Below are 12,334 nucleotides of genomic sequence, written 5' to 3' on the forward strand. Positions count from 1 at the left end.
ACCAAAATGCAATTTGAAGATGTCATCTTAGGCTCTGGGAATTTGTACTGTAATGTTCTAACTCTAACTATATGTCATGTAAAGACCTATTAGATTCATCAAGAAAATATCTCAACAGTTTCATTAATAGTAAAAATCATTTTAGTTGCAGTTCGAGAATGTGTGTTTAGCAAGTTTTTATTTTTGATCAGAAATACTGGACTCACATCTCCTGATAGAACTTCATTTTCCTAAGAAGCGTTCTATGAATCAGCTCATCCACACACACACACACACACATACCCACACACAAACACACACAAAACCCAACAATCCAGTGGAATCCATACAACTTCCTTCTGTTCTCAAACCAAAAGCCTTAAAGCCAGCAGATGCTTTCACGTTATCATTGCCAGTTATCACTCTTAGCTCCCTCTGATAAGACTTTACTTTCTGACCCAGATGTTAAAGAGTTCAATTTATCAGATGCACCAGAAGAGCAGACAGGGAGGTGGAGAGATGAGCGAACATCGAAAATACCCGCAGGCTTCAGAGATGAGACGTAATATGCCATTTTGTTTTCTTTTTTTCAGTCTGGTGTTGTTTCTGAAGCGGTGTTAGTGCAGTAAGGAGCTCAGTGTCTAAAGAGGCTTTGGTATGGGGGAAAGATGGGCCATATTACAGCGAGGCTAGAAGCCCGCTTGATTAATGGGCCAGGATAATCACCTCATCAAATCACTCTCACTTATTAAATCTTGTTTAATATAGTAATGAGGGCCCTTCTGAGCTGCTTTGAAAACCTTTTAGCTTTAACAGGAAGACTGATGATACCAAGTTTCTTTCTGTCCTCGACTGTCACTCTTCTTGCAGTCACTTGTATCCCCTCTTTTCTGCCTCTTGCCTTTTTTCTGTTCCTTAACTTCCAAGAAAAATTAGAGATATATTTCTACAGGATCTGTGTCTTAGTTTCAAGTCTGCAGTGGCTTAACAGTGTAGGCCTATATAATGTTTAGGGGTGGAATTGCTGTATCCAAAGCCTCAGCCTATTCTTTTAATCTTTCTTATTTATGATGGATGATATGCTAGATCGTATCATTATAAATCACTGTGTGTATGGGTCAGGACCTGCTTGGAGAGTGATACCACTACCCAAGGCTTTGGTATACTGGAGTTTATGGAAACACTTCAGGTGTGGTAATATCTCTCCTGTCTCCTTCTGCTTGATTTGTGATCTCTGTCTGCAGCATCATGACATACCTGGTGCTACTTCTGCATGTGCATGTGTATGTGAGGTTTCTGGGATGGACTTGCATCTCCTTCACTTGACCTTCGGGCTACCACGCAATCTGCCTCAGAAGAAAACAACATGCCTTTGTCTTATTTATAGTCTTCCATGTGTCAATCTGTACCATCTTGGTAACACAGCTGTGACTGTTCATTTCTTCCAAGGAAGGAAAAAATATCTCTCCTTCTGCCTTTTGTCCTCTGCCTCTCTCGTCCCATTTCTATTGTGAATTATAGGTGCCTCTCAATAGCTCCCCCCCTTCCACCACCCTCATCCTAAAGTTGGACCCAGTCCTTTTGTTGTCTCTGAAGGCAGGCAGGGAACAACTGTCTCAAGGTGACCAGTTTAGGCTTGAGAGCGAGGTTAGGGCTGCATCTTCCCCCTGAGTGCCTCCCATTTTTTGCCTTTATTGTTGGGGAGCAGCTGTTGTGTACCTGGACCCCATGAGTGGCGCCTATGCTGGATATCTTGGCAACCAGGCTCTCTAAGCTTTGGATGCCAGAGTGAATCAATTCTTAAAGATGACTGTCTGCGTGCCGTGTCACATGGACAGGCCCAAAGTGAAGGGCTTAGGGGGCTCTGGAGCAGGAATTCTCTTTGATGGAGGGGCTGGAGAATGAGGAGGGAGGGGAGGAAAGGAAAATACGGGGGGTGGAGATGGTCCTATTGTGCCAAGGAATGCCCTTGACGGAGATAGCAGGGTATTGTTTTTATGGCCTTGAACTCTTTTGGACTTGAGGACTTACAGGCGAAGGAGCTGCAATGGTGATGAATATCTTAGTGTCTTTACTGTTTTCATAAACACCATGACAAGTGTGGCTGTAGGTTGTCATTTCCTCCGGTTTGCTGTTAACTGCATGTTGAAAGTCGCTCTAAGACGCAGCATATGTGAGCAGCTTAGCTTCAAGCAGCCATGTGAATGTGTAAAGGTTAACCGATTACTGGGTGGCTGATATAACTCCTCTGTCATAATACCCACAGAATCAAACTCATTCTCAGCAGAGATTGACAACAGCTGAGTAGTGCGTTGATGACCTACCTGGCTCACGGGCCTAACCTGCCTAATGTCCACTGAGAAACCTGAGAAGGTGAAGATGATAAAGGATGATAAAAACAGACTGGCACATAAGCTAACCTCCCTCCTCCCACATTCTTACTCTTTCTCTTTCTTCTTACACCCCTTCAGAGAACAATACCCTCAGGACCACCTCCTGCCTACCTGTCTACCTTGGAAAAAGCAGGTTTATTAATAGTTAGAAATGGTAACTGCAGTGGCTTGTAAAAATGTAACTGACAAATATCATTTTAAAAATTAATCTCACAGATTACTGCAGTAAAAAGCCATTTTTATTGCAGCTCGTCTTCTCTAACAATACTGTATGTCACTTTACATATCCTACAGTATGATAGACAAGACTGTGTTAAGGCGGAAACAACGAGTCAGTTAATGTTTTAGTCCACCAGCACAACATTGGCAACTGTTTGATAATTGATTTATTTAAGGCAATTATCACTTGTGAAACATTTGGTGGCTTAGTCATTATTAAGAGTTCAGAGCAGGGCGCTTGGGGCAAGCTGCATGAGAAGGTTAAGGATGAGGGGAGTGAGCAAACTGGGCTCAGCAACCAGCAGCCACAGCAGCAGCAACAGCAGTGTCTTTTTTGAAGAAAGAGCCTCACGGTTGTCCCATGTTCATATCCATTTCATGACAAACGAAATACCACAGGCCGTAGCCAAAAAACAATGGCTGGTTTGGCTGGCTGGAGGCGGTGTGGGAGGTGGTGGTGGAAGGGGGCGGAGGGGGCTAAGACTGGCTTCCAGCCCCTGCAGCTGTCCCGGTTGTCACTCCTTGTCTTAAGGCTCACTCCTGGCTCAACACTCCAGCCCATGGATCAAGGGGGATGTGTGCCGCTGCAATGTGTGTGTATGTGTGTTAGTCAGTGCATCCCAAGCCCCGAGAGATACTGCGAGATGATTCTCAGTACTCAACAGAGTCTGAAAAGTGGCTCCAGACACAAAAGGCAAGTTGAACGGTGTTAAGACCCCTTCGGTATGGAGCAGACCCCAGGCATGAGGTCATCAGACTTGGTTTAGCAACCTTTGTCCTACTGCTTGATTGACAGGAGGGATGGCTAGCAACGGCAATGGTGAGATCAGTTACAGCCACGGATGTCACTCAGGTCTCCAGTAAGAAACACGTGTAATAATTCACTTAATCATTTCATTTAAATGAGAAACTGATTTTTCAAAACCACAACATGGTGCATACTAAATAAAAACAATTTTGACACAAATGCTAATTGCATACCAACACACAGTGACATTCAGGTGTGGTAACTGTTTTGGACTTTCAGTTTGTGGGCCTCACAAATAATAAAGTCTGTGAATCTTTTAATCTGTGTTGATAACAGGTGATAAGTTTAATATGCCACGAACCACTAGTAAGCCTGTGTATGCTGCAAAGGAGAAAGACAAATCTCTTCCCGTCTCTCTCTCTCCCTCCCTTATGTCTCGGAGATTAGCCTTTGCTCAAACACCTCCTGTTCATCTAAGTAATTAAAACATTAGAATTACTGGATTATAAACTGCTTTTCGTTTAATCCAGCACTCGATGCTCCTACCATCTTTCCAAATGGGTCAATAGGAAATAAAATGGGTCTCTGTGATTTCTGATTCAGGGGCAAAGAATGCCAATAATGGCTATTAAAAGATGTGTGTTTGTGTGTGTGTGTGTGTGTGTGTGTGTCTGAGAGAAAGAGAGAGAGAGAAAGAGAAAGAAAGATAGACAGAGACCGCTTTGCCCTGAGTGCCATCTGTCTTGGATCCACCAGGCCCCGTTTAGACAGGAAAGCCAAATCAGTTCAGTAGCTCTACCCACAATGCACAATAATGTGCACACACACATGCTTGCATACACACACAACTCCTCTTGACCTCTTCCTCTCTTGAAGTGAAAGTGTATTTCAGGAGTAGAGGCATCTGTAGTTTTTGATCTTTCTTTAAGAAATTTACACAGGACAGGCCCCTTTAGTCCTCTGCTGTGTGTACGTGTTTCTGTGTGCTTCATGAGACCCTAGAGCAGGTGTTTATCCCTGGGGCACCCACTACACCTTAAAGGCCTTTTATCAATGGGTGTTCTACCATTGTCTTCCACCAACACGTTCTCACATGTACACACACTCACAATCCTTCCCATTTACATTCACTTTTAAGGGCCGTTCCTCCCTCCTCGCTTTGCTGGCTTTCACATCTCTTGGCAGTCAAAAGGAAGGTGTGCTGTGGGGGATTCTCAGCTGCTGTCTAACTGTCTGTACTGATTTAGAGTACCAGTGTGTGCTTGGCATTTGTAGGGGCTTATTTGTGAGAGTTTTCATACTGTACACTCATGCAGCCTTTTTTAGGCTTTTTGGGTGTGTGTCCTCTGCAGCATGTTTCTTCTTGTGTGTGTGTGTTCATTATGATTTGTGTTCCTTGCATCAAGGGGTCCAAGTTGACACAGTGACAGCTCCTCACAGAGCAACAGAGGGGCCCTACCATCCAACAGCAGAGGCTTTTCCGCTCTGCTCCTCTTGGCTTGTTACAGGCTTCCTTCTCCCTCTTTTTCTCTGGCTTTTACTCCTTTATTTATTTATTTATTTTTACCAAGTCCATTTTCTTGTCTGAAATCTTAATTTGGGATGCTGGCCAAAGGGGAGAGAGGCACGGGGACCAATGGAGGGAAAACCAAGGGGTGGGGGCTGGCGTGAAGAGGTGCAGAGCGCTGATGGCTGCAGACGGACGGCCCTTTGTTCCTCCGTTCCCAGGCTCCTCTCTTGAGCCTCTGAGGCTCCAGTTGCGTTGAAGCCTTCCAGAGAGGGTGGCGGGGTGGGGGGCTGGTAGGAAAAGGGGGCACAATGATCTGTCCAACTGGAATCTTCCAATTCCACAAAACACAGGCATGTGCACACATACACATGCAAGACATGTGGAGATGAAAATAGAGGAGTGAGTAGCAAAAGAAAGAACAAGCAAATGGTTAAATACATAAAAAGAGAATAAAGAACAGGACAGCAAAAACCAAAAAGAACAAAGACAAAGATAGGGATAGGATGAGGACATCAGAAAACATTGCTCACATTGAGTGTGAACTGCACATACTGACCACTAGGTGTCCCCACCTCTGATGCCAAAAGTGGGCATTTTAATAATCCCACACTGTGCCAGTGGCTCTGGAGCACACAACAGTGTGTTGCTCCATCCACAGCAGATGAAATCCAGTGTTTAATTACAAACACACGCAGAATGTATCCATCAATCTGTGCAACGTGGAAATCTGTTTTCATGCTTTTTATTGAGCCTGGAACCATTTTTGTGTCAAATGTTTAATTCTAGTTGCTATGATAAAATAAACACACTGTTAAGTAAATAAAAAAACACACAGAGAGACAGAGAGGGAGGGAGAGAGAGCGAGAGAGAAAACTTAAGTAATATTCTGCTGTTTTAGTTTCAAGCCCACAGTCATTTTGCAGGAGTAGGTGTCAAAATTGTTCAAACAGTGGACAGCTCATTGTGATTGTGGGTAGGAGGATCCCACAGAGGAGAAATCGAAATTAGGTCCTGCGTTCTTGTGTTTCTTCGTCACAAAGATTCTCCAGCATGTAACATCAGTGTTTGTGTGTTAACCAAAAAAAAAAAAAAAAAGTTTGTTGTTGGGTTGGTGTGCTGTAAATCCCCCACTGCCGCTAAGCCATGAAGTATGCTTTTAAACTAAGTGTGTGATGAAACCTTACAGGAAACCTTTCCAGTTGAAAAACATCACTCTTAACATAAAATGGAAAATGTTCTTGAACCTGTGTGTGTGATAACAAGTGACCACGAAGGGAGGAGGGACTTGGAGAGGGACCTTGAGGACCATGTCAACGTTTTCTGTGCTGGAGCAGAGACAAACATTGGGTAAACATTGGGAAAGGCTGGCAGCCTTTGAGATAGTGGGCCGTTGATCTAAGACTGAGGAGCTAAAGTCCCCTATCTCCTGTCTGATACAGCAGTCAAGGTCTCGCTGACACACAAAGCCACAGAACAAACATGGATACCTGAAGACAATGACCTTTGAACTCCCAGTGGGAGAGGTGGAAAAAACAGGAAGTGGTGAAAGTGACTCCAGTGACTTCCTCCCTGCAGACCAAGAATGAATCAGGTGGAATGATTGTAAGTACATGGGTCATTGTACATAAAAAAGCACACACACACACAGACGTGCACACACACTGTGCAGGAGTGGAAAGCACAGATGTGGTGTGTGTATATATGTGTGTGTGTGTGTGATAGAGGAAGCGGGAGAGTGAGTCTTCAGATGTAGCGACAGATGGTATTTGATTACAGAGCAGACGGTCGGTGTTGTACAAAGATGCTGTCTCAGCCCAACCTAAGGAGCTGTAGCCCCCGGTTAAGGCAAGCAGAGGGAGGCAGGCAGAGGACGAGAGAGAAAAGGAACATGGGAGAAAGGGGAAAAAAGCATAACAGCAAGCAAGAAAGACAAAAGAAGCAACTCCAAAAATGAGCATCAAAGCAAAAAGAGTGAAAAGCAGTCAGGCAAGAACAAAAGGAAGAAAGGAACACAGCAACGGGTGCACATGGTGGAAAATACAACTGAGGTCATCATAAGAACGCAACCAAATGACACAGAGAGAATACTGAACCTTTGATTGTAGTTTTTTAGAGACTTAACAAACTTAACAAATTAAGAAACCACAAGAAATGTTAAATATGTGAGAATATGTTCAGCATTTTCTTTTAAAAATACATTGGCTTAAAATCTTTTCATGTAATTGTGTGCAATTGCTCATTGGGTTTTACAAAATTTTAGTTGTGCATTTATGTTATACACAGCTACACACACACACATTTTTTATTGGTTTGAATTTGATACATTTTTTTAGTACATTTTCCAGTGAAAATGCCAAAAATCTGCTGGTTCAAGCTTCTCAGATATGGTGAGTTGATGACATTATTTGCAGTTTTTGACAGAAGAAGCCAAATTTCCAAGTTGTTTGTTTTTGTTGCTTTCTCAGAGTTTTATCCAAGCATTTATTAAGCGTTAAATTTCCAGCATAAGAAAACGTTCGATGATTACTTTATTCATGTGAAATTCTGGTTGAATCGACTATTTAACTGTGCGAGTGTCTCTGAGCATGGTGATTGTTGTTTTTAGCCTAAAGAGGTGGCATCTGCAGTCATCCGCGGAGCCAGTGGCTCCATGGTGAATCACGCAGAGAGCAGAGCAGCACTGATTCTGATTATCTCTATACAATAAATACATACACTGTCAACTTTGATAGTCGATCTCACTTTTTCTATTAATGATCTTCCCACTCTTCAGACCCTGGGTATGTGGAACATGATATGAATAAAGCACTAACAACATGCATTTTGTTCTCCTATTTTTCATTTTTATTTCCATTTTCTATTCATTTTGCACAAGCTTGCATATATACTGCACATACATTCAGTTCATAGAGGGTGAAGGCACGAAAGGCAATTTGTCTACTGTTTTTTGGGCCAGGCCAGAGCAATACAGGGGCAAAAATCTCAAGAGAAAATACAAAACTGCTTCATACCAGTTTCAGCTTTCTAGCCCACCCTCGGCCCAGTCCAGGAACAAAACACAACCTTTTTTTTTTTTTTTTTAAATTTATCTGCCAAGTTCTCCATTTGATCATTTCTGATAATTGAATTTGCACACTAGGCTCATCATTTTTTAAAATTCAGTTTTAGGTAGATAAGGATTAAAATCTTTTAAGTTGGTTCTACTTATTGAAATGCAGTACAGCCTTCCCTGTTTGAGAAACAAAAGAAAACAACATCAAATAAATTAGGATAAATTAAACCAATAAATTACACAAAATCTGCAAGACAAATAGACACCAATAACAGAAAAAAGCAGCCATGTCATGAGTTTTATTTTATAACCTGTGTGTAATCATTCAGACTGCATTTAAAACATGGCTGCTCCGGTTGGAATTACTGCACTAGAATTGAATAATAATGTCATACAAAAAGCATCAACAAAACACTATTTACATAACATATTGCTAAGTTATACAAAGGCAGTATTTTTGTCACTGTAAGTCCACATCATTGATATTTACAAAAAAGGAGAAGTCATGTAATAATAAAGAAAAAATAAAGAGTTATGACTAAAAACATCAAGAAACAAAAACCACTTTCAAACTGGTCAAAAAACAGATCAGATGAAATTATAACACACACACACACACACAAATTGCCAACTCTTAATGAGAATCATTCACATGTGAGGATGGTGCTCCCAGGGCTGGGGGGTGGGGCCACAGTGTTGAGAATTGTGTCACTCACTGGTTCACAGGTTCTCGTAATTGGTCTTTTCTCTCATGCAGAGACACACTCATATACATCCATGCGCGCGCACACACACACACTGACACACACCAATACAAAGTGTACAGAAATTCCACTAAAGTCCAAACTTTGCCCAACCTGGTAAAAAAGGGTATAAATCATCATTTTCTGTCTGAAGTCTCTTTTTTTAAACTGAGACTTTCAAAATGTGCCCCCTCCATGACACTCCTTTATCTTCTGATGACAATGAGTCACTGTCTCTGTTCCAGGTCAGATCTAGAGCTACGCTGCTGTGGTCTGCCCTTGTTTTTGGACGAGACCGGGTCCACAGACTGCCAGCGTGCCACTCTGTGACATCATCATTGCCCAACTGCTAGCCTAATGCATCGTTCTAACAGCAAAAATTAAAGAAACGGATGCTGGTGCAACTTCAAGAGCACTGCTGATGGGATACAGACTCCCGTTAAAGGCATGGCAGGGTGGTTATGCGTCTATTTGGAGAGAGCGGGTCATCTCTGTTTCTCCGCCCTTCTTTTTTTAACCACACTCACCTTTCTCTAACACTCTGAGTGATAATAGAAAAATGTACAGCTATTCTTTGTTTCATCCTGACATTATTTACAGTAGCAACAACATTTCATACTCTGAAAAACAGATTCCAGGTTTATTTTTCTGATCTCAAGAAGACAGCCATTCAACATAATACAAAAAGGTAAAGAAGCCAAAAGGAAAATCGGTCACAAAACCTACAACTATTGCTCCTAATCTACCAACAACCCACTTATTCAGAATACGGCTTTAAACAAAGCTGTCACTAAAAATACCCTCAAGATTTCTTCTATGAAACAATTGCTAATAGTGCCTTTCAAAGGACTTTCACTACAGTATATATTCTTCCCATAGATTCATATTTTACAATTCTTTAAAAAAGGCTATATATGTATTTCAATAATGTTATTCTAAAAATCAAGCAAAACCAGAAAAGGAAAACTTGACAAAAATATTTTAAACATGGTATTAAGGTCTTTCCTAAATCCTTTTTTAAATTTTTTTTTTTTGCACACAAGTCTTCATTCTCCTGAATTAATCTTTTAGGTGCAGAAACTCTTTAACTTTAGGGTGGGGTTGCAGGAAGGTGGGGGGGAATAATAATCTGTGCATCAGATAAAAGTGTCCTTTCCTTTCCCCTTTGTTTGTGGCGCTTTGAGACTTTGAGACATGCAGGGCCTAGCCCATCCTTCAGTGAGAAAAGTGTCCGCCTCACTCTCTCAGGGCTCCAGATCTTAAGAAGAACACTGTCCAGGGAGAAGGAGGAGGACGGGGGGAACATAATGAAGGGAGTAGCTCTCTGTCTTTCTCTGCCTCCTTTTGTCAAGCGCTTTGTCTTGCTTAGACAAGTCAGCAGGTTAAGCAACCTGCACCTTTTGATCTTTTGTCACACACACACACACACAATAAGCTAATTTTGCCAAGGTGAGATCAACTGCTAGCTCGCACGCACTCTACAAAGCACTTAAGTCCTCTCATAGCATAAAACTTACCTCATCAAAGGGGCAGTTAACACAAACTGCTTCTTAAAAATCTTAAAAGCCTGGGAGGGCGTATGAAAGTAATAAATCACTAAATATACATGTACAACTTAAATGGAAAATCTGGGATTCGAATGTCAGGTGTAAGTGAAAGGAATGGCATTTAACAGCTTGGGCACAGCGGCTTCAGCAGAATCACACGCTGGGTCTTAAAAGTGCGGGACAGCAGGACAGAGCAAAGGGTTTCAGGTGTGTGTTGATCCTCGCTCTGTACCTTTGTCTCTACTTTTGTAGTGCTGAGAGCTTCTCCATCTACCTCTGGGACGAGTGCTCACCGTTGACCTCGTATTGTTGCACTGAGAGGAGAGCTGGCAGGTGAGCATGGAAGGAAGGAGCTGTGTGTGTGTGTGTGTGTTGTTTGTGGGGGTGAAGTTCCACTTGAAGCAAAATTAGTGAACGCCTGTGTTCCAGCTTATATTCACCCTTCGCCCTCGTTGAATTATCTTCCTCTTTGTGATGCTTCTATTTGTCTTCAGTTATCTGTTGTTTCAACAACACTACAGTTTAGATCACCACAGTATTTTGATATATTCAAGTATCAGCTACCATTGAAGTAACTTCATAATGTGATTTAGCTCTCATATAGACTCATCACATTAAAAACCTATCATGTAAACGGGCTGACCTCATCTAACAGGAGTTAATTAGGCCATGCTTTGTAAATACTTCATGTTTTTTTGTAGCCTAACTCCTTTTCCAGTTTTGTTTCCAGACTGTTCCTGCCCAGGAGGAGCCTGCTCTGATGACCCTGGATTAAAACCACAACTTGGAACTCTTTCCAGGCATGTTGCCCCAGACCCTGACCACCAAAAAACAAAACAAAACAAACAAAAAACAACGAGAGTCTACTTCAGGGATGGACAAACAAAAGGGCTGCGAAGATGGAAAGTAGGGGCAAAATATTTACCAATCTAAACTCATGTGGAGTAATATTAATAGCAATAATTTATTTTTTTTCTGTAACGGCATCAAGGAACAAACAATCTCGAAGTGCTAATCTTCAGCAAGCAGTGATGACAAATAATATTCATAAACAAGAACAATAATAATTAAAATAATATATGCCCAGTACACACAAAGCCCTACATACAGGGAAAACACACTTCAAAACATGGTAGAGCTCAGTAGCCATTTGAAACCAGTCCAAATACCACAGACCAGTATCACAAGTCCAGTCTTAGTCCAATCAATAACCTCACTAAGCCTTGTTTTTGTGTGCATATGTGTGTGTGTGACTGTCCTGTTAGGGGCATCTTCAGTTGCACAGTTTATTGGACGCCCACATTGTGGGGACAGTTCATTTGGACACCCGCTGGATTGGAGGGATACCCCTTGGTGCCGTGATTAAAGTCTTTAGGGAACCCAGCCTATGTTTTAGCAGTGTAAATGGGAACTCAGAGACTCCTCGTGCACACTGAGGACTCAGTTAGTGTTGATCTTTTAACAGGCCAAAACAAATTCATGCAGTCCAGAAAACACCCAGAAAGATGAGTCTCTTCAATTCAGCAGAATCATGGAAAAACAAAACAGATATTAACCAACATGATAACTGTCAACAACACAATAGCTAAGTCATTTAGGAACTGCCACAGAGGCTCCAGATTGGGAATGCTACTTCATATCATTCATACATTCAAGAAAATAAAACAAACAAACCCCGGGAAATTTGAAGTTTGGGGAAAGGAAAAAAACAAAAGAATATTGTTTTGAAACTGTATGAAATCAGAGAAGATAAAAAAGCACAAAGTGTTGAGCGAGGAGGAGGGGAAATTTACTCATGTAGAAGTTCTTGGAGACAGTTGGGGGACTTGAAGATTTCGGGGACCTCGCTGTCCAGTTTGCAAATGACCTTGTAGATGGCCTTCTTCCAGGATGGGTCCACGTCTTTGCCGGCCACAATGGCATTGAAAAACTCTCTCAGTGTGATTTCAGCCACCTCCAGGAAGCGATCAGGGACCTTCACAGACACAGGAAGGAAAGAACTGGTTTATCATCTATACATGTTTGATCACTGATCATTTTTTCCTTCCCAGTCATTATTTTTGAATATGCTCTTCCTGCTTTTCTTTCAATGACTTCCTTAAAGGTAGGGCTGGCGATCCTGAAAAAAAAAAAAAAAAAAAAA

The 12,334-nt window shown here is 41.9% G+C and overlaps 1 protein-coding gene across 1 annotated transcript in view; it reads right to left on the minus strand.

The window, feature by feature from the left end:
• Positions 1-7,680: 7,680 nt before the first annotated feature.
• The window catches only part of LOC109953816 (prospero homeobox protein 1), a 32,801-nt gene continuing 28,147 nt past the window's right edge, over positions 7,681-12,334 (minus strand). The window contains exon 7 of the mRNA XM_020589277.1: positions 7,681-12,166. Coding sequence (XP_020444933.1) covers positions 11,981-12,166 — 186 coding nt within the window. The 3' untranslated portion in view covers positions 7,681-11,980. The remainder of the gene's footprint in view (positions 12,167-12,334) is intronic.

The sequence above is a fragment of the Monopterus albus genome, unplaced genomic scaffold (genome assembly GCF_001952655.1).
Source record: "Monopterus albus unplaced genomic scaffold, M_albus_1.0 scaffold9.1, whole genome shotgun sequence".
NCBI classification, from domain to species: Eukaryota; Metazoa; Chordata; class Actinopteri; order Synbranchiformes; family Synbranchidae; genus Monopterus; species Monopterus albus.